Source organism: Pleurodeles waltl, chromosome 5, assembly GCF_031143425.1.
Source record: "Pleurodeles waltl isolate 20211129_DDA chromosome 5, aPleWal1.hap1.20221129, whole genome shotgun sequence".
NCBI classification, from domain to species: domain Eukaryota; kingdom Metazoa; phylum Chordata; class Amphibia; order Caudata; family Salamandridae; genus Pleurodeles; species Pleurodeles waltl.
Window position 1 is genome coordinate 121,824,727 of NC_090444.1, and position 21,959 is coordinate 121,846,685.

The 21,959-nt window shown below is 45.2% G+C and overlaps 1 protein-coding gene across 2 annotated transcripts in view; it reads left to right on the top strand.

Moving 5' to 3' along the window:
* Window positions 1–21,959, top strand: part of FZD3 (frizzled class receptor 3) — a 142,837-nt gene that overhangs the window by 112,468 nt on the left and 8,410 nt on the right. For both annotated transcript variants that reach the window (XM_069233780.1, XM_069233781.1), the window contains 2 exons: window positions 19,442–19,590; window positions 20,124–20,357. In XM_069233780.1, coding sequence (XP_069089881.1) covers window positions 19,442–19,590; window positions 20,124–20,357 — 383 coding nt within the window. The remainder of the gene's footprint in view (window positions 1–19,441; window positions 19,591–20,123; window positions 20,358–21,959) is intronic.

The window sequence follows — 21,959 nt, forward strand, 5'->3', positions numbered from 1 at the left end:
TCGGTAGGTATGGTAAGGTAGAGTTTGGAAATATACAACGTGTTCCTTTGTTGAAGTGTTAAATAAAAATTACTATTTTGGGGAGTGACGGCAGGTTGATGGTGGAAAATGGGTGTGGAAAAGAAAAGTATTTGTTGCATAAGCGGTAAAAAGTCCATTCAGTTTTCTGAGGCATTATCCTTCTCCTCAGCGGGTTGGGAATAGGGTACATTGAAAAGTCAAGACCAGAAGAATCTTACGAATCGAATGCAGCCACTTTAAAAAATGTTGATTTTACTCCAGCACGAGCCGATTGTCTTCTAGCCCCAGATGCTGCCACCTACTTCTGCATCGATAGCCGCCGACACCCAGTCTCTGTATTTTCCACATAATAGCTGGACACAGTGATTACTTTATAGGGGCACTTCCTCCTTTCCCAGCAGTAAGTCCTCTTTTTCTATCGCCTAATTTTGGAATTAGGCTTGTTCAGTTTGTGGTGGGTGACCCACATGGGGCCATGATTGATGTTTGGACAGTACCATCCAGTGAGTGCCTACCTCTTTCTACGCTGTGAATCAGCAAGGTTGGTGAGAAACCATCTTTTATAGATAACAAAGAAAAGACTGAAACTGAGGAAGACTCTTTACTTCGTAGCCTGAGTGCAGCTTTTGCACCTAGATAAGTCATTTTGTGACTGGGTGTGGGACCTCAGTCGGAAAAGTCAAATGATATTGGTTGGATGGTCTAAACCTCCATTCCAGGCTCATCAACTGCCCATACTCGGTCTGCCCCTTTCAGGCACACATGAATGCAAGTTCCTCTTAGAAGGAAAGCACTGAGTTGTGTGACTTGGGATCCTGTGCACCAGGAACACATTTTGACCCCAAAAGAGCTCCGAGTGTTCTGCAAAGGTGTGCCCTTGCCAACCTGGGCAAGATTAGCATCCAGACCTAAATCTCGCAAGGAGGTCAGTAGGCGTTTAGCCAAGTCCATTCACTTGGAGTTTGTTGCTGTCTTCCTCTGCGGTACCCGGGCAAGGGGGTTAGTACCTGTGCTACGTGGGCCTGGTTAAACTGCTCAGTATTTTCTTCTTATGGACACAAGCATGTCCTTGTGAGGTAGAGAGCAACTCTTCAAAAGAGAAATGTGTCCCACAACAATCTTTGCTACCATCCTCCTCAGTGCATAGAAAGAGGGATTAGAGGAACTAAAAGGAAAGTGACAAATGAGTATCCACTTGTACCACGTTCTTCCCAGGTTAAGTTTATTCTAAATGGGGCAGTTTCATGTAGCGGAGGTGTTGGGTAAGCCTCTGGTAGCTGTTCAACATGATTCCAGTACCATCTCAAATTTGGAGAAGAACGTAACTTAATTGGTTAGAGTACTTCCCTCTTGTAGAGGTATTTGGAACTCTTGTGACAGATATTGAGATACTATTTCCTCTATTTTAACTACATGATATGGGGGTGCTCCTCCCCCTTTTAATCTTGGACAGAGCTCTCTGGTCTTTAGTGTGGTAAACAGGGTTCCTCCTTTGACTCCTAGACCATCTTGCACCATTAGTTCCTAATTCTCCTGCAAAGGCCACAAGAAAAGCACCCGTTCTTCTGATGAAGAGGATTCTGCTTTAGGTCTTTTAAACCAGCTTATGATATAGCACAATATATTTGTGATAAAGTAATGAAGTCCTTGATGTCAGAGGCATCTTAGGCGACTTGGTGAAACTAATCAAATGCTAAATTTGACAGCGATAGCCAAAGTTAAATATTTTCTCCATATCCAGCCATTCCTCTAGTGCCACCTGGTGGTGTTTCTCAGCAGACACCGCTCAAAGACCTGGAAAAGATACTGACTCCGTCTCTCCTGATGCACTTTTTTAACAAAGGCTATGCAGACTTTTAGGACAAAGTCAACAGTGGCCAAGCTTTTCTAGGTTTGATTCTTTGGTGCCTATGAATCTGGTCCTGGACACAGACACCTCATTGATGCATGTCTGTCAATGTGTAATTAGTCGTATTCAGAACCTCTTTCTCCAAGATTTTAGGGACACAATAGAAATCCAGATTAACCCATCAGCTGCAGCTCAGTGAATTTAGCAAAGGTCCCCCAGCATTTATCTGTTCTTATTACCTTGGCTGATTAGAAATCTTAACACAAAATATGATGCCACTGCTACTAGAGTTATGTATCACTTAGTTTGGATGCACAGACTTGCTTGGCTGTGCACACCATACCCGCAAAGTGCTTGCCAGGACAAAGTAGTGGATCTTTGTATTGATAGTAATTTTTCCTTTCCACCACCACTGGTCAAGTTTGAGAAGAGCAGTGTGGCGACCTACCCTTCTGTATGGTCAGGAGAGCTAGGCCATCCTGGGCCTTGTTATTTCTTGGGCCTGCTATGTTTTCTTCACTGAGCCCGCGAAGGGTGCTCCGTGATTTCAGAACACCAGGCTAAGCTGGGGAGGCTGTGCACACAGACTGTATCCACGCCCCTTCAATTTAAAGTCCTCTTTATTACTGATTATGACTTTGATGCAGTGCAGAGTGGTATGTTTCCATCAAACTTCTGCTTGATGACACTGGAACCAAAAGCAGCTATTGCAAAAATATTGAAACCAGACCCACTACCTTCCTGTCCTCGCGTGGTCTCTCACTGTCCATCAGTCCATTCTCTCTTCTCCCTCTCTGATCACTTTTTCTTCCTCCCTCTCCCCTCCCTTCCTCTCTTTCTCTTGAAGTCTCCTGTACCTGCTGCAGTTAACCTCAGGGAGCTGGAAAAGTGACCAGGAGCGGCCAGGGGCTTTCCAAACAGGCTTCCTGCCCACCAGGGAGATGCCCTGTGGACTATAAGGCCTGTCTTTCCCTGTTAACGAGAGGATATGGATAAGCTATTGAGATCACGTAGGCAGTCATATGATCTGAAGACGTGTTGAGCACTTGACGATGCTAGGAATTGTCTGTTATGTATAGTTGATGTATTCGAACCATGGTATTGCTTGATATGTATGTGATGTGGACGTCACAACGTTCAGACAACTTTTAAGCCTGGAGCCATGTCTGTGCATGGCAGTGTCAGGAGTTGTGTGTAATGTGTATAGTTGGTCTGTGGCAAAATATGTCTGTAGTTTGATATATTGAGGTGGCATTAATCATGCAGGTATGTGGCGTGGAGCCAGGCCATGGGCATGCTGGTGCCAAGTATCTAATGGGCACTCTTGGTCTAGGTGATTTGTAGACCCATCTCATTCCCATCAATCGAACTCCGGATGGCTGATGCGTTTGTTAATACAGGGCCCCTCCTGGACATAGGCCTGACCCTCATACAAGTAGCATTTTTAATTCATCAGCCTTTTTGGCTAATGGGCAAATAAACTGACTTCTAGAGAAATTTGGCCCGCCCAGCTCATTGGCTCGAAGATAAATATAGACTTATTTCAGCCTACAAATTGCTTCCAAAGTGCTTTGTGTCACTGACTCCCACGCCAGGCGCTTAAACCCGATGGCCGTACCCACCGCAAGGCCTCCTAAGAAATATTTCTCATTTCATACGTGCAGACAGGGTCAATCCTCAGTTGCATTAGGTTAAGTTTAAGGTCAGGCATCACATATGCTGAAGAATGTGTCACCGCTCTCACCAAATTTAATTACATTTTTATCGTTAGGAAAACGTCCACATCAAATGCCTACCACCGGGCCTCTCCGCGGCACAACGTGTGCTTGGTAGCCCCTGTTCGTGTTTATTACCTCGCTCAGGGCCTGCGTTTCGCTTGTTCCCACGTCCCACCCCGGGGACCTTTGAAACTTCATGACGGGTGGGCGTGCAGCGCCTCGAGGCGTAGAGGAAGTGGGTGATATGATACTGTCCTGAACAGACATCGCGGAGGGATACAGTTACACTTTACTGATTGCAATCTCGCCCGAGAACGCGGAAGGCGTATTTCACATCTGCAGTCGGTGCACTGAGGTGATGTTCAGTGTCAGAGGGGAAGTGCTTCTTTCACTCAGATTCTTAGCTTTCATAGCTGATTTATTGTCACTGAGCTGGGTGCATCGTGTGAAGGACTGCACTGCTAGCTGGAAGAAGGGTTCCTATGGGTTTCTGTGGCTATACAACTCGTTTGAAGATAATTGAATTCATAATGTAAAGGGCATCTTTGGCCTGATGGGATAAGCAGGTGTTGGCATAGACGCATGTACAGAGTGCAGAAGGTCTTAAATCTAATTTGTAGCATTGCTTTCTTTTGACAGCTGTTGCCTAGTGCCTCCTTGCCTGGTCACTGACCAATGCTGCACCCCTCTCTGCTGTTTCTGGTATTAACAGACTGCATTTGTATTCAGTTCTTGGAACACTAGTTTTGCATTTAGTTGTGTGACTCGTAATTCACCAAGAAACCTCAATCAAAACTACATAGAGTCCAGAATGCAGCAGCCAGACTCATCCTGGACATCCCTGACACAACCACATCTCCTCCCACCGCAGGGACCTACACTGGCTTCCAGTCAACAAGCGCATCACGTACAAACTGCTGATCCACACCTACAAGGCAGTACACAACATAGGACCGGCATACCTCAACCACCGCCTCGCCTTCTACATACCTAACAGACAGCTCCGTTCATCCCAACTCGCCATTACAGCCGTCCCCAAGATCCAGAAAAGCACAGCAGGAGGAAGATCCTTCCCCTACCTAGCAGCCTGGACATGGAACACGCTACCTCTCAAGCTCGGGCAGAACGCATCACTGAAGCAGTTCAGGAAGGACCTCAAGCCCTGGCTCTTCGACTGAGCAGCTCGCCCACAAACTGCACCTTGAGACCCTGTGGGTGATTAGCCGCGCTCCATAAATCTCTGATTGATTGATTGACTCGAAGAAATAGGTCTTGTAGAGTGTGACAGAAACCCCTAATGGTCCTCTGTGCCAGTCAGAGCGTTAGAATGGATTTGGTAGCAAAGGCACCCATTCCTTAATTTGAGTGATCTAACAATAGGACAGACAAAGTTTAAAAATCATGCCAAAGGCACTTTTATCGACATGAGCTTAAGACAACCGAGAATAGACCAAAAAAGAACTGCTTAATGCAATGAATAAAATGGGTGAAGCACCCCCAACCAGCAATCCAAGACACATCTAAAATGAAGTGTGAACCATTTTTAAAGTTCTTTCATGGCAAGATACAAAAAGTCGGAAACAATAACCAGGTGATCCCAGAGAGTTCCTTCAGAATTGTTCTAGAAATAAAGGGCTAAATAGCACACGTTAATCCCTCTCTCCAGCATAACTCTTAAAAAAAAAAAAAAAAAAAATCTGAGGGACCTCGGGCTGTCATCACATGATGGAGCCCTGTCCTGGTGCTTTGAAACAAAATCAGCCTTACAAAATCTCTTACAGAATGTCTTTACAGAACGTTTACAGAATGTCTTTCAAAGCACAAGTCAATGGCAAATAAAAAGTCACCCACTTACATAGATTAGTTAATCAATTTCAGAATGGTAATGAATCTCCCCTTTCTTGACAGAACAATAGAGTGCACATCTACCCCACCGGCTGATTCCTGATGCTCTTTACAGGTATGGGGCTGGGGCTAATCCCTTAGATCAGGCCAGGCAAAGGGTTACAACCGCTATACCCTCAAAATAGGTACAGGGTTAGGTAGAATCCTCTAGTACATCTAGAACCTCATGGTTGGATTGTTCATCTTCTTTACCATGCTCATAATGCTGATTACCTTGCTTTGTGTCATCTGCCTTATTATCGCTGCTCACGCTTTATATGCTAGATTGTTTCAATAAAAGTATTGAAAACTTATGTTGCATCTTTTCGTCTCTCCTTGGCATGCGTCAGTAATATTTCGAAAGGGGTATGATCTGTTTCCATGGCTTTCTTGGGGAGTCAGAGTGTCATGTTCAGGTTGCATAATTATCTTTTAGCCCGGTGGGTTTTTGGATGACACATTGTGAGCTAGCCAGGAGTTAGGCCAGCAGTTACTAACTACGTGGATAGACCCATTCTCCCACACTCTGCTGTTCTGCCATCCTAAACATGCAGTCCTATTACCAAAGTAGGAACCGCATACCAATACTGGTCTCAACACATTTTAACTTGTGTGTGCAACTGCTAAACAAAGGTTTTACACATATTTCAGAAGCAAACGTGTAACTCAAGGAGCTATCTTACTGAAAATGCTGAGCCAGTTATGATGTTTCATTCAGGGGTGTCTACTTGGGGACCTCAGGATTTCCCTGTGTCAGCCCCACTGCTGCGCTGCTCAAGTTATCTTTATTCTTTACCACATGAGATGTGGCCAAACCACTTGGCATACAGAGTAATTCGATATGATTTTATTGTTAGTTTCGCAATTTACTATGCAAATATGTTGATTTGCTTTTTAAAGGTAAGGCAAACTTACATAATTAGAAAACCAACCTTTCTTTAAATGGAGGGAGCGCAGGACATTGAAAATGTGCATTTAAAGGAGAACGTCCTTGTCAAGCCTTTATGTCTTTGGGAATAGGATTCCCTTGTTCACCAACTGCATTTTTGTGCATCTTGAGAGGCCTTATGTTAGCCTCTTTTCACCCCTCCCTTACGAATACAGCACAAGTACCATAATTGGGGACTGGTATTGTCTGCTTTAGACTTTTGGGCCTACTTCTAGGGAACACCTTCCTCACTGAGAGTCAGCTAGGCAATGAGTGGATCCTCTTGACAGCTCCTGTCTCCCTGGTTGTTGTGGTGTCTGGGTCCACTAGAGATGTCTTCTATAGTCCTCCCTGCCTTTTGTGACATTTTCTAAACTAGCAGGATCATGAAGAGCAGTTGCAGCTGCTACCCTTGCCCTGCACATAGGTTTTGCTGGCAAGCCAAAATATACCAGCCCTCTTTGCTAGGATTGCAGTCAGGTACATATTAAACTTTCTCTAAGGGCGTTAATAGAATGAGATGGCATTGGTGGTGTGAAGGGAACAGATGATAGTGCTGGCTAGATGGAGGCACTAGGTGTGTTGGCAATGGCAGCGCGGGGGATGACATAGAGCTGTTGTGGTAGCCAAGCAGCAGACAGATCGTGGCATAAGGCTCTGATGGAGAGCAACGGATGGTGTTAGTGGGCTGTGGTGGTTATAGTGCACTGAGGAGAGCAATGATGTGGGAGAGGATGGACTAATATATATGGAGGCAAGGGTTTACTCAAGTGGCAGAGAGCAGCGGATGGGGCCTGGCGGTAGGAGGGTTTGGAGATACTGGACTTGAAGGTTGCACTGAGATTGTCTTGTGACAGTTTATGGTGGCGCAGTCGAGGTATTGGGGTGGTGTTTAAGATTTGTTTGTGAAACCACTCTGTAGTTTTAAGTGGCAAATTATGGTAAGGTGGGACATTGGTGATTAGAGGCTCTATCTAGACATTACCATCCAGTTTGAAATAGGCAAATAGGTTTTAGTAGAAGACCGGTGACTAATAAAGCTGTAAACATAGTTATATCAAAAACACAGAATGAAAACCCCTGTAGCTGGTGCAACATCAGTGAATTCCCCAGACGAAGGGCCATCAGAGCTTCATATATTTGGCATTTCACCACTGCAAGCTCCGATTGGTATCTAGATCCAACAATTGAAAACATGTGGCAACCCAGTTTTCCTGGAGACCTGTGTCATGTAATAGCCGACATTAGAAATGGTTCTCTCTGATTTATTCAAAAGGAAAATTGGATCACTTGGCAGGGGAGCTAAAGAGTGCAAAGCCCCAAAAGAACTTGTACAAAAGACATACAGTTTTTACAAGGGAGACTTGTATTGATTTTCTTCATTTCAATTAAAGTAAGTATACAACATTGGCTTTGTAAAACAGTTAAAGCTCTAAAATTATGCACAGTAAATATTCAGCCAAAAAAGTAAACACATAGTTTTGACCCCAGATATTAATTATAGCATCTTCAACAGGATGATGGTAGCTTTCTCTGTGCTGGAGCCTGAACTGACACTCTGCTCTGCATTCTCATAAGAAGTATTTTACAGAGCCAGCATTGTGTTTTCAGGTTGGGCCTAGGCAGCGCACAAACACTGTCTCTCAACATGTTGTAATCTACATATGTGGGCTTGCAACATGCCCATCTTATGCCCATCACTCTCTTTCGTTCCTTGGCCTACCTTTCAAAATTCCCTTGATTTCGTAGGTAAATGCTTTACCTTTCTCCCACTTTGAGGCTGCTTTGTTACCACCTTGGAGACTGACCCTGTTACATGGATTGTTGCATGATCGGCCATATACCTTATTGTGGCGCACTTCTTTTTTCTTTTGCCTCGTCGCTTCGCACTGCATGGCCGTATGTTGTTTCTTCCTCTTCCTTGTTTAGGGCATGCCACTGTTTCTTTGTGGTGTCTGCAAGCTGGAGGGTGGGAAAAAAAAAAAGTTTATGTAGCACAAACTAGATATGAGGAGCGCTTTACATGACTATGTGAAGTTTCATATGCACGACCTCGATCTGAGGAGCGCTTTACATGAGTACCGCTTAACAAGTTGAAAAATATACAAACTGGAGCATTTAACAAAGAAAAAAACATAGAAATCCTCAAAGCGGCTGTCCTGGCACAGCAGGAGAGCCGATGCTGCAATATTCCCTGCACTCTGGAAACTCGCCCCATAATGCTTTGCTGGGCATTTCTCTTTCAAAACCTTTTTGCCCATAACTCAGCCTGTGGTAGTCCTACAACAATGTGACCACCACCAAACCATTCAGCACAACACACTCTTTCTGTCTAGGTCATCTCTGGGTCCCCACACTAAGTTGGGGGGAGGGGGGGGCAAAAAAGTAACCTCTCCCACCATTCAGTGTCTTTTCAAGCTCTCCTATGGCTGGAACTTTTGTTTTACAGCTGAGAGTAGTTTGTGTTTTAAGGGCCTTGTTTGTAATAGTATTGCAGTAGGCCTGAAAATTTGTAAGTCACTATGCCCTATAGGGGTTACATATATGGTACACTGCATTACTTTCTGCCATTCTGTTTTCATGTTGTTATGCCCTCTAGGGCGAGACCTATTGCATTGCAAATGCTTGTTACTTTTTATTGTTCAGCCATGCGCCTTCACATCTTTTCACTGGTCACTTGCAATGCACCATCATATAAAGCACTTAACTTTTTGTTACTGTATATCCAATTAAACAAAATCAATACTAACAGTCCGCTTTGGACTTGCAGGAATCTCTTGTGTGTTCCTTGTTGAGCCGTCCTCTTCTCACTTTTGGTACATTACATTGAGTTGTGTTCAGCTCTTCCTGTTTCCATGCATCTGCCCCCTCCACTCTTACCAGCCCTTCAAGCTCAAGAAAGACATCTGAAACCCAGTGCTGTCAAAACATTGTTTACAGATTTTAAGTGCATCGCTGTTACCATTCCTACTGAATAATTTCTGTCTACATATCATGTAAGATCATCCTAAAATCTTCCAGGTTAAATATCCTTCTGTCAACAGCTCTCTTAAATACCACATTCCACTACACTGTCAAGGTAAGATCAGATTCCACTTTATTCTAGGATATGTTAATTATTCTTCCAGTAGTGTTTAGTAGGGTGAAATAACATAACTTTGCGGTGGAAAAATTTGTGAGCATTTTTTTTTTCTTCCAATAAACAAGAAGCGTGCCCCTTTAAGCTGCTATTTTCTTATACTTTTCAACTAACATGCAGATGTTTCAAAATGTTTCCCTGATAAAAGTTGCTGTGTTCATAAATCCATGATCCCAATTGGGTGAGAATGATTCTGCATCATGAACTTAGTGGCGTATCAAGGGTGTAATAGGCACTAATGCAAGCAGAGAAATGGGCCCTCTTACTCGATTGATGATGGACGATTTTTGTTTATAGGCGTTTATATATGAGCATCTAAGTTACAATAGTGTTAAAAAATACCCATAATCCTAGCTGTAATTTGCTGAATATTCTGGCGTTATACTTGGGGAAAGAGTAAAAATGTCGCCAGCTGGGTAACAGCCGTGTAGTTCAGCGTTCCTGAGAGTTATCTGTTTGGAACAGATAACTTGTTGTCACACGAGTGGTTTTTAGTCTCTCATTTAACTCCACAAAACGATTAATACCTGCAGCGTCAATTGTTTGCTTAGAGGTTAATTTAGGATAAAGATCTCACCTTTTTGTATAAATATTGTTGTAAGATCAACAAGTAAGGCTTGTTCACAATAAATTCTTTGTTATGTTGACAAACTCATGTGCCAGCGTGTATGTGATATTTGGGTATAAATTGCAACATGCTCATTCCTGGCAATAACACTGGGCCCAGTTCACAATTTTGTTCTGATAGCCTCATCATCTTGCAGACTCCTCACCTTTGAATTATTCTACCAGGCTTCAGATGGGTCTGGAAAGCTTTTCTTTAGCAACATCCCTTCTGAGTCACCAGGGGGCACTACGCATTCCACCACCGAACGTGGCAACACCAGAGTATATTGAGCTTCAACCAGCACGCTGCAGTCAGTTCCTATTTGTCCGCTTCTCATTGATGTGAGTGTGGCTCATGGACAAAACTCATCAGTGCTTTGACAGCAACAGTGTCAAAAGCCTCTCTCAAAAATTTCAATTTCAAGATTTAATCCCTGTAGTATATGCCACAAGAAGACGTCCTTTGTGGATCCACATAACATGTGCACGGGGTGTCTAGGATCGGAAGTCAATGCCATTTCTCACGATTCCAGTACTCTCCGCCAAGGACATGAGGGAGTGGGAGACCAAGATCTACCTCTAGTTAGTAGATTGTCAGGAAACCATATCCTAAGCAATGTTCCAATAAAAAGCAACATAAGAAGTCCTCTACCTCCTCACGGAAACCATCCTGCACCCAGGACTGTTTCAAGGCTCAACAATTTTTCCCAAATACCATGGATAAGAACCTCACTCTGAAAAAGTTGTTTACGTTAGCCAGGTTTACACAGATCAAGCATATGTAGTTCAATTGGCCAAGCCTGCGTAGTTCAGCTCACTAGGGTGGATCTGTTCAGAATGGCACCCGTACACCTTGGGCTATCCCCTAAAGAAAAGCACATTTCGACTCTGGCTATCCGACACCGGTCCTCCACAGGCTCCTGCCCAGGAGTCCAAGTCAAAGATGAAGCCTAGCAAACCAATCCCTATTGGTTAGTGCCTAATTCAACGCTGACACAAATGCCACCCACAGAGCAAATTACAACAATGCCGTCCATGTTGAAATAAATGAAAGGTGAACTTCAACAATGGGCTTTTGGCATAACACCCTTTTGGTGCCTAAGGCTCAGATTTGTCCAGATGAAGGAGTTGTTTGGCTCAGAGGTCCTCTCTGTGCCTGACAAGCATTATTCCTGCATCAAGAATGATGCTTCGAGGCTGATCGTCTTTTTTCACATTATAACACTGATGCTGCCTTGTTTCTCAGTTCACACAAGGTGAGTGGCCTGGACACTTTACCAGAATGGGACATCTCTTACTCTTCTAACCATGCTTCAGAGGAAGCTTCTTCTTTTGAAACTGTAGAGCGTACAGCAGCCAAATTCTTGGAATTGACCTTGCCATCTGTAGACGTGTAAATGAGATTTTTTTTAACCCTCCTTCTCAGTGCCATAGCCCTTAGTTCCATTTACAAGACCTTTCTGGACTGTGTCATGGCTGCATGGAAAACCCTCTTTTCAGAGCTAGCAGTCCACGGACACCCAGACACCATATTTCAATTAAGCCACACTTTTTGTCTTCTCACTCATCCTCAGAAAGTCTGGCAGTCCAACTTCTTTCACAAAACAGAACCTGTATGCCTTTCTCATTGTACCTCCTGGTTGTGAAAGGAACCTTACTCTATGGAACAAAAATATGTTGCCTTCAGTAGACTTACCCTCTCCATTGCCAAGGCAACCTGACTTCCAGGCTGATAAGTCAATGTTTTACGAGTTTTGGCAAAACATATAATGATCAGCTTGCCATGCCACATGGAAAAGTAATTTACATATCTTGTCAATAAATGTTTGGATGGATTCAGGCAGATCTTGAAATGTGGCCTAGATTCTCCCGGCACCAGTGCTCGGTTTATGGGTATGGCGGTCATGCTGCACTGACACATTTCAGTGCATTCCCTTGGCTTCTGTGGAAATATCAAAGTCACAAATGGAGAGGTCCTATAAAGGAGAGTGGATATTCAAAGAGAAGGCCAACTCTTTTCTTGAACACTAAAAAACAGCAATGGTAGGGCTCACACCTTGCTCCTAGCATTGCACGCAAGGCAATTCCATCAACAGTACAAGATATTTTGAGGTTATTTTAGGGCAGTTGAATCCTGGCAGGTGCAAACGTCTCGGCCTTTCCAGACACTATAAGATCTGTACTGCACCTTTCGGGCGGCGGTGGTTCTAAGGGACACGGTCACTCACAGTAGCTACTGATACAGTGTCTGGAATCTTTAGCCATCTCTACTTCCTTAAAATGTGTCTGACGTCCCCCTCCTCTTAAGCCTTCATCTAGTCAGGGTGGAGGGGTCACTAATTTTTCCATGACATTATAGACATTCCAGCTAGTATGCAAGTACCAGATCCCCACCCCACCCCCTCTCCTGACCACCATTCTTATATCAGGATGTGCTTTTCAGCACACGCCCGGATATTGTAGTCACAAGTTATTTCCCTGGTGAGCAAATGGGCCATAGAGATGGTGCCTCAGGATGAAAAGACCACGGGATCACATAACCTTTACTTTACTTCTCTGTCCACAAAAAGGCTGGAGGTTTGAGACCCATTCTGGATTTGCACGTTCTGAATTGGTTCATTTTGGAGGTGTGGTTAAAGATTCTGTCCCTGAGCCAAGTTCTGCTCGTCCTGAATGTCAGGATTGGTTGGCCTCCTTGACTATCCAGGACACCTCCTCTCATCTTCCAATCTCTCTGCCCACAGACTTTAACTGAGGATCACCCCGAGATCCCAGCACTATCAGTTTGTGATTCTCCTAGTTCCCAGGTGGACCTTATGTCTTTAGAAAAGTGCTGCTGGTTTCACTTTAATGGAGTACTTGGCAGTGGTCAAGAAACACCTTAAATGGGCAAGGGTTTTCCTCCGTAGCTTAGTTTTTGTCATCAGCACTCAAGTTTACCTTCTCTCCAACACAGAGGCTAACCTTCATAGAATTGTTACTGAACACAACTCGCATAAATACTTTTCTTCTTCAGAGGATCGGGGATATTCAGTGGATGATTCAGAGGTCTCTAAATCAGCTGTATTTCTGGTTCTGTCTTTTTGTCATCAGCTTGGCCTTGGGCATCTTGTTGGTTCCAAAAGCCAGATGAGGACCTACCAGTAGTACCTGAGGTGACAGTGGCTCCAGCATTAGAGAAGCTAAGGTGCAGATCTTCCGCTCTGTTCATCTGGACCTGCAGTGGTGGACGGACCCCTCCGACCTTTTTGGGGAGTCATGCTTCCAGCCATCCACAGAATCAGACTACTGTGGTACAGGCCCATTCTCGCATGATTGTGGTACCTGTCTGGGTTACATGATGGTGCAGGGCCTTTGGTTCTCGTTGGAGCGGCACTTGCACAGAAGTGCTTGAGTTCCAGGAAGTCTGCCTTGCCATGAAGGCATTTCTCCATTCCATCACAGGGAGTGTCATTTAATTTCTGGGTGACACCACCACAGTCCATTAGATCAACAGGCAGTGTAGTGCAGATCCATGGACCCTAGGTTTGGCGACGATTCACCTGTGTCCGTGGGCAAAGGGACTATGAATATTCTTAGTCGTGGCTTATATTGCACTGTCTTGCAGTAGGATGATGGATGCTCTCAGTTGTTTCCTTACTGAACTGAGGAATTCATAGAGACGTCTCGATTTCCAACATCCTCTGGGCAGCTACGTGGTCATCTGTGCACACTTTTACCAAAGCATTATTGTCTTACGCCTCAAGCACTCAATGACAGGTACTTCGCCTGAGCTCTGTTGCATGACTTCCTTGTTAACCGTCACCACCCAACACCACTTCTCGTAGAAGTAGTGCTTTAGCACTGATTCAAATGATTGTGAACCAGAGGGAAGAAGTATCTATGAGAAGCAAAAATGACTTACCCTTGATAGTTCTATTTCTGGTCGATTCATAATCTTCCCACATATTTCTCACTGCCCTATCTCCTCCCCTGTGAGCTGGTGCCACAATTAGTATGCAAATGTATTATTTCCTATTTGCGGCTGTTGATGTTCTCTTGGTTGTTCTCCACATGCCTCCATGGTGTGTAGAGAAAGTTCAGGAACTGACTCTGGGGTGTTGGATAGCATCATTCCCCGAAGCGGAGTTGCGACTGAAACAGCAGGAGGCCTCCTGGAGGCGCTGGAGAGATATTGTTGGTAAGAAGTTTTCTGAACCAATCTGCAGCGGTGAAGGATCATTCAGAAGGTGAAAACTCTGCAGGAAGATTGTCCCCCCTGGAATTATCACTAGCTAACGTTCATAACTTTTTCCTTACGGACCGAAAATGGACTGGGTGCTCAAAACAGTCACATATGCATGAACATTTTTGGCATTCGTTGAGTGAAGTTCTGCAGATTTTTTTTATTTTGTCAGAGTTCTTAGGACTACAGAAAATCCGTTAGTACCATAGATTTTCTGCAGTACTAGGTTTACGGTATGAGGTGCAAAGGTGATGTGACGGGGCAGAGGGTTGGCCATGGTAAATGCACAGAAACCCCCCAAATTCCCACGTTTAAGAGTATCCTCATCCACTTTCAATACATTACTGATCATCAAAAGATACAAAGTATGCAAGTTTATTGTGCAAATGCAGAAATCCACCACATTTACCTGGCAATTTTCTGCTGTTTGAACCGTCCACACTTAATAAGTCTACTGGGGGAGGAGTGTGCATCGAAATCTACGACCTGCTTATACTTCTGTGTATAATCCCGAAAATGTATGTGAATCCACAAAAGCACCTACTCACCAGTTACACAATTGGAGACCACACAAGCTTTGCTAGTTAGGCCTAAAGGGTGTCATCAAAAGTCAGGACAGGGCCCACCCAGGCCGAGGACCAACACAGAACTGCAAAGACTGTCGCTGACTTGCATGTGGTGCATGCGAACCTGCAGACAGACTTTGCAGTATTTTCTCTATGTCTAGGGCTCTGAGTCCTAGACATAGAGAAACTACTGCCCTTATATGGTGTTGCCTGCTGGACCTCCTGTGTGTGCAGCGCCACGGTCATGCCAAGGTTCTGCTCTCACCTGGTCTTCTGGGAGGATGACTTCTTAGCGCCATGCTCCTGGGCTGAGATTGCCCCAGTGGGAGTCGTTAGCTGGAGCTCTTAGGGAGAACAAGCATTCATGCATATAAAACCAAACTGGCAGCTGGACAGGAAAGAAGTGCTTTGTTCCCTAGGGAAGCATAACATGGATCTGCTGCACTGTGATAGGTTGTTTTGGAATGGCCTTACTTTGAGAGTGATGAGAAATGTAGTTTTTTAGTTTACATTTTTTTCTTGTTGTGTGGCTTTTACAGGCTGCAAATTAATACTGAAGAACGAAAAATGCATAATCCTCATCTCTGCATACATTCTGTGCATCATAGAATCTATAATGCATACAGTTCCGATTGCAAACTGGCTTACCGTGACTCGGACCCAGTTTTATTACATTAGAGGTATTGAGTTTTATTACCTCCAGTATTAAAATGTGCCCCGGGGCACAGCTTCCAAGTTTACGATGTAGTTAGCGTCTACGGTTGACAGGCTTGAAGACATGAACATAAAAGGACGCGAAGCTGTTGAGTATTATGGGGACTTCAGACCGAGTACCATAAATAGAGATTACTCGAGAACTGAATATGGGCTGGATGGTAATTGCAGGAAAAAGTGAAGCAGCTAAGCCGGAAAGAGCATCGGACGCTGCAAAATCCAGGGAAGGAAGAAGGCGTGTTAGGATCCTGGAGAACCAGACGAGCATGTCCAGAGGGGAACCTAGCTACGGAGGACGTGACGGATATTGGTGAACCTAGCTACGAAGCACGTGACGGATAGAGGTGAACCTAGCTACGGAGCACATGACAGAGGTGAACCTAGCTACGGGGCACGTGACAGATAGAGGTGAACCTAGCTACAGAGCACGTGATGGATAGAGGTGAACCCAGCTACGGAGCACCTGACGGACAGAGGTGAACCCAGCTACCGAGCACGTGACGGATAGAGGTGAACCTAGCTACGAAGCACGTGACGGATAGAGGTGAACCCAGCTACGGAGCACCTGACGGACAGAGGTGAACCTAGCTACGGAGCACGTGACGGATAGAGGTGAACCTAGCTACGGAGCACGTGACGGATAGAGGTGAACCTAGCTACGGAGCACATGACAGAGGTGAACCTAGCTACGGGGCACGTGACAGATAGAGGTGAACCTAGCTACAGAGCACGTGATGGATAGAGGTGAACCCAGCTACGGAGCACCTGACGGACAGAGGTGAACCCAGCTACCGAGCACGTGACGGATAGAGGTGAACCTAGCTACGAAGCACGTGACAGACAGAGGTGAACCTAGCTACGAAGCACGTGACGGATAGAGGTGAACCCAGCTACGGAGCACCTGACGGACAGAGGTGAACCTAGCTACGGAGCACGTGACGGATAGAGGTGAACCTAGCTACAGAGCACGTGATGGACTGAGGTGAACCTAGCTACGGAGGACGTGACGGATATTGGTGAACCTAGCTCCGGAGCATGTGACGGATAGAGGTGAACCTAGCTACGGAGCACATGACAGAGGTGAACCTAGCTACGGGGCACGTGACAGATAGAGGTGAACCCAGCTACGTAGCACATGACGGATAGAGGTGAACCCAGCTACGGAGCACCTGACGGACAGAGGTGAACCCAGCTACCGAGCTCTCTTCGAGGGCCCCTACTGGAAAGAGTAGTAAAAGGGGGGGAAAGGAGGAGCCTAGCCAAAGAGCGATGGGGATGAACCCTGCACTAGGTGGAGGTTAGAGGAGGGTTTACAGAGAGGAGTGAAGGTGTATGTTACCACTAGACTGCATGGGTCGACAAGAGACCGGGTGTGGTTAGAGGTGGTCGTTTTTGGCATGCAAAGGTGTTGGCATGCTAGGTGGCACTGGAAGCAGGGCACTGCAAGGGAGGTGGTTACATGGGGATGAGTTATAGCTAAGGGACAGGGCCTGCTTTTTATGGGGGTGGGGGGCTAGAGGGTAGCAGTGTCCTTAGCAAGCCTAGGCTAGCAAAGAGCAAATCACATCTGATGTGGGCAGTGAAGTTTCTGAATATTATAGGCCCTGGTTTTATGTTGCTTAAGATAGTCACACTCCATCCTATCAAGAAGGATGAGCATCCTTGTGTATCAGATATGATGGCAAAAGTACAACAAAGTTAAGTCCAGCCCACCAGGTAAGTGTACTCGTTCTTTCTAATACCCTCTGTAATGTGACACATACTCAGCACAGAGAGCAGGAAATAATAGATACATAAGGAGGCAGTCCAAGCTACCGCCATCAGTGAGAACAGAAATGACATCTCACAGTAAAGCACGATGCTTTGTACCTGAGGCTAAAAATACCCTTTTCTGTTTACAACTACAAGGAAAGCCTGGATGACTGGGTATACATATTGCTGGTCACCTCTGGCCAGTGCTGCAGATAATATTTAATGGCTGGATCTATAACAGAGGTCCGATATAAGTCAATAATCGCACAAATTAATAACAATAATTGACAAAACCAATGGTGTGTAGTGCATGGAAGGAGGGGCGGGCTGCATGCACACAGCCCAACATAGCTTTCAGACAACTATTTTCACAACGTGTAACAGACATGGGACAGATAACAACAAACGTACATGCATCAGTGAACACAGACCATTAGTCATGCATACCCCTTGCAGTACGGTGCAGAGATCACCGTGCATTATTAGAGCTCATGACGATGTGCACCGGGGGCACACATGGATGTGCATGAGGGGCAGAGTTTGATGTACCTCGGTGAGCACAGGACAGTGTGCACTGACAGCGTGGCGTGACATGCAGTAGGGCAGCACCAGTGATGCATCAGGGGAGCACTGGGTCCTGTGCAACAGGGTAGTACTGTGCCCGGTGCATCAGGGGAGCATTTCCATGATTCCAGCCAGTGCTTAATTTGAGCCAGTGGATAAGAAGGAAAACAGTTGCTTATTAATCCAATATACATTAAAATGACTAATATCTGCCACACTAGCCATTCTTATAGATTTGAGGGCCTGGAATAGTACGAATTGTCAGACTTCTAGAAGAGTGACAGTTAATAGTTGTGTTGGTATTGTCACTGGCAAGCGGCACTGGCCTTCTGACGAGGGCCCTGGTACCTACTGTTTTTTCAAATTAAATACTGATTCCAGCCAAACGCTGCTAATGATGCTCTCAACTAAACACAGTCATGTTAAATGTGACTCAGTCAGCAAGAGGTCTTCATCTCTTTAAGGGTGTCATAGTTGGTTGCATATTTAGTTTTTGCTGTTTCTGGTTACAGGTGTGGTGTAGTTGGTATGGTAGGAGTAAGGAGACTATAGGAATGCCCGAATGTGAAAGACTTACTTCCTTTGGTGAATCCTAAACATACTTGTTTTTAATTACAAAATAATTCATTTTCTTGACTTATCCTGTGTTTGTGAGTATTTTGTAACTATTGTAAGCGTCTCCTTACTGTCGTATTTTCCCTTTATTGTGACCACTGCACATCCTGCACTCTCTGATCTGGACTTTTCTTCAGTCTTAAAAGAATATTGTTGGAAAAGCAACCTTCTTTTCGGTGTTTGGATATCTGACTATAGTCTCCTGTTGTTACAACAGTCATAACTATTGTTGTTCTCTAAATTCAGGACATTCATATTGCAACTCTGAAAATAGTAATAAGACACAGACCCTACTTATCGAGTGCCAGTCTTGCCACATACTGCCAGCCGTCCAGCCACGCTTCGAGGTGACGCGTCACCGCCATGAGTACGCTTTAGGAAGGAGTGCAGGGTACCGGAGCCCAACACAAGCCAAACAGGAGTGATTCCCCAACATAAAAGAAAGGGTTCCCTTCACTCAGAATGCACATAATGACTTTTTTTCTGGTTTAGGCCACAGTCTTTTATTGCATCCACGATAGCATATCCAGATATATATGTGAAAAGTACAGTTTTTTTATTATTACCCAATTGTATTTCTGAGTGATGTAAAAAAGAAGAATGAAATGCCATTTCAGTTTAGTTGGGACTTCTCGGGCACCATCTTAGAAGTGACACTTTTCAGCCTACCTAGGTTCTCAGGGCACCTCCATGTGTTTTGGATTACACCATCAGTAATATGTGTCTTTGTCAGTATCACTGCTTTCATGCGCTACTGGAAGAGTGGCCTGAACTGCTCACTCACCTGCGTTGTTACAGCCATTCATGTAATGCCATCTGATGAACTCAACGTTCTGCCCTTGCTGTTCTCTATCACCCAGGTCACCCAGACAAGCCGGCCGGACCTCATCCTCTTCCTGATGAAGTATCTCATGGGCCTCATTGTTGGGATTCCTTCTGTCTTCTGGGTTGGAAGCAAGAAGACCCTCTTCGAATGGGTCAGCTTCTTCCATGGACGCAAAAAGAAAGAGTGAGTACTACTGAGTTCCGTGTAGCTATGGTGGAGTTGTGCAGGGGGTAGTAGTGCCTTGCCCACCCCACTCCAAAGAGCTGTGGAAAGACTTTAAAGTCTGAATCCAGATCTTCTCAAGACGATCGTGTGACCATGTGAAAAAAGAGAAGCTCAGCAAACATTACCCAAGTAAAGAGCAAATGCGAAGTCTTTTTTTCATTTTTATGTAAACTTGTAACTTAAGCGTGCTTGGCTAACTCTGCAGCGCTAAGTGAGAAGTAACAAAGTGAGGGTGTGTCTGGTTTTCGTTGACTTTTTTTTTTTTTTTGATGAGCGGGTACTGTACAGCTGAAATTTGATGAAATGTACTCCTGTCAGATACAAGTTGAAAAAGCATTTATTTCCTGAGATCTTCACTTTCCTCTCCACAGCTTCTTCACATCAGAAGGCAGACTGCAAAGTGTATTCTCTGTGTGGCTCTGTGTTGAGGTTATTGCAAATTTTCTTTACCACTCAAACGTTGACCGTCCCAATGATCTTTCTCCTACCAGGGTTGCGAACGAGAGCCGGCAGGTGCTGCAGGAGCCGGACTTCGCCCAGTCGCTCCTGAGAGACCCAAATACCCCCATTATCCGGAAGTCGAGAGGGACCTCGACTCAAGGGACCTCTACTCACGCCTCGTCTACCCAGCTGGCTCTTATGGATGATCAGAGGAGCAAAGCAGGCAGTGTCCACAGCAAAGTGAGCAGCTACCACGGCAGCCTGCACCGGTCACGTGATGGCAGGTAATCCTGGTCCAGAGTCGCTAGCGTCTACTGTAGAGCCAACCACTGCACCACACATAGAGGCCCATTCACAACACGAGCCACAAAGGTACGAGTGGACCTCTCCTTTTATGAATTCTCCATATCCACCAACATGCCTGTAAAGCTGTGTCAGGCACAGGTTTCCAGATCTACACTTGGGAAAGTTTGGGGACGTTTCCGGAGGGGCCCTATTCCCACTGTACGGACAAGTTGGCACAGGGGAAATAGGATCCTCTAGGCAACTGCACACCTAATATTTCTCTATTTAGAATAAAACCCTTCTTCTACACCCTCAACAAGTCTGGGGCGGTCTGTTCCCCTTCCCTCCCTTGAAGGGGAGTTACCCCAGCCCTCATCTGAAGGAAATCTCCATCCATTACCAGGGTGGAGAGGGGTCAGAAATTAGTTTGGGAATGCCCGCAGAAGTATATATCTGTGGGCGTTGATCAACTGAAAAGGCAAACCCTGCCTTGGAATGCCTACTTCCCACCCCTTGAGTGGCATTTATAAATGTTTAAATGCCTATCCTCGTAAAAGTCTAAAGTTTTTCAGAAATTATTTTATGAATTCCTGGCAGACTTAAAAAAGGTAATTTTTTCCAGAAACACACATTCATGAGTAAATTTAGCTTTGTGTATATGGAGTGGGCTTCTAAGGTGTTTCGCTGACTTCAGGGCAAAAGCTGAGCTAACCATACACAGTACATGTCCTGACCCTGCCGATAGCTGGAGCAGCAGGTAAAACACCCCACAGTCATCCAGGTAAACATGAGACCTCACTCATGCTGGTTCTTCTGACTGTCTCACGTGCAGTTAACCTAGTGATGTCACATGCGGTTAACCTAGTGATGTCTCCTCCTGCCTTTGAGCCTGGGACAGCTATACCCTCCCTGTAACCTATGAGTATCTTCCACAAGGACATGTGACCCCATGTGAGAGCCTTTCCCTTCTGCTGCCACTATGCGACCACCAGAGGTTTGGTGGCAAGAAAAAAATGAAATCTGTGACTGTTACTCAGTGGTGAGCCACGTCGTTGCAGAATATGCACCCGGACCCTGGAGCAGGGTTTGCAATCCGTTCAAGTTGTCACCCACACCTAGGGTGACCACCTGGTATGGAGGCAAATTGTGGACTGTGGTTGTTAAAATTCAGGGCAAAGGGTCAAAACTCAGTACAAACTTCAGGGAAAAAAGGTCAATTATATGGACACATCTGAGGAGTTGAGTCAATAATTAGAAAGTCTGTAACTAGACAGCCGACACAAGAAGTCAGAACAGGTTTCTCTTCCTTGTTGTGTATAACATATATGGCAGTATTTGGGAAACATTCCCTGGCCAGTATTAAAGTCTTTTGATGAGGGCGATGCTGCCAGCCAGACACTGCAGAGAGAGAGAGGGCCATTAGCCCTCTGACTCCCAAAAGTTCCTTTAACGTGAAGGCGTTACCTCTCATTTCCACCCTGTCTGACCCTCGCCAGAGCCGAAGGGCCACCCCTAGAAGTGAAAAATAAAACCATGGATCTGTTTCAGCTTCGTGAAGACCTGTATGTGCAGCGGATGGTCTGACAAGAAGGCCCTTCACT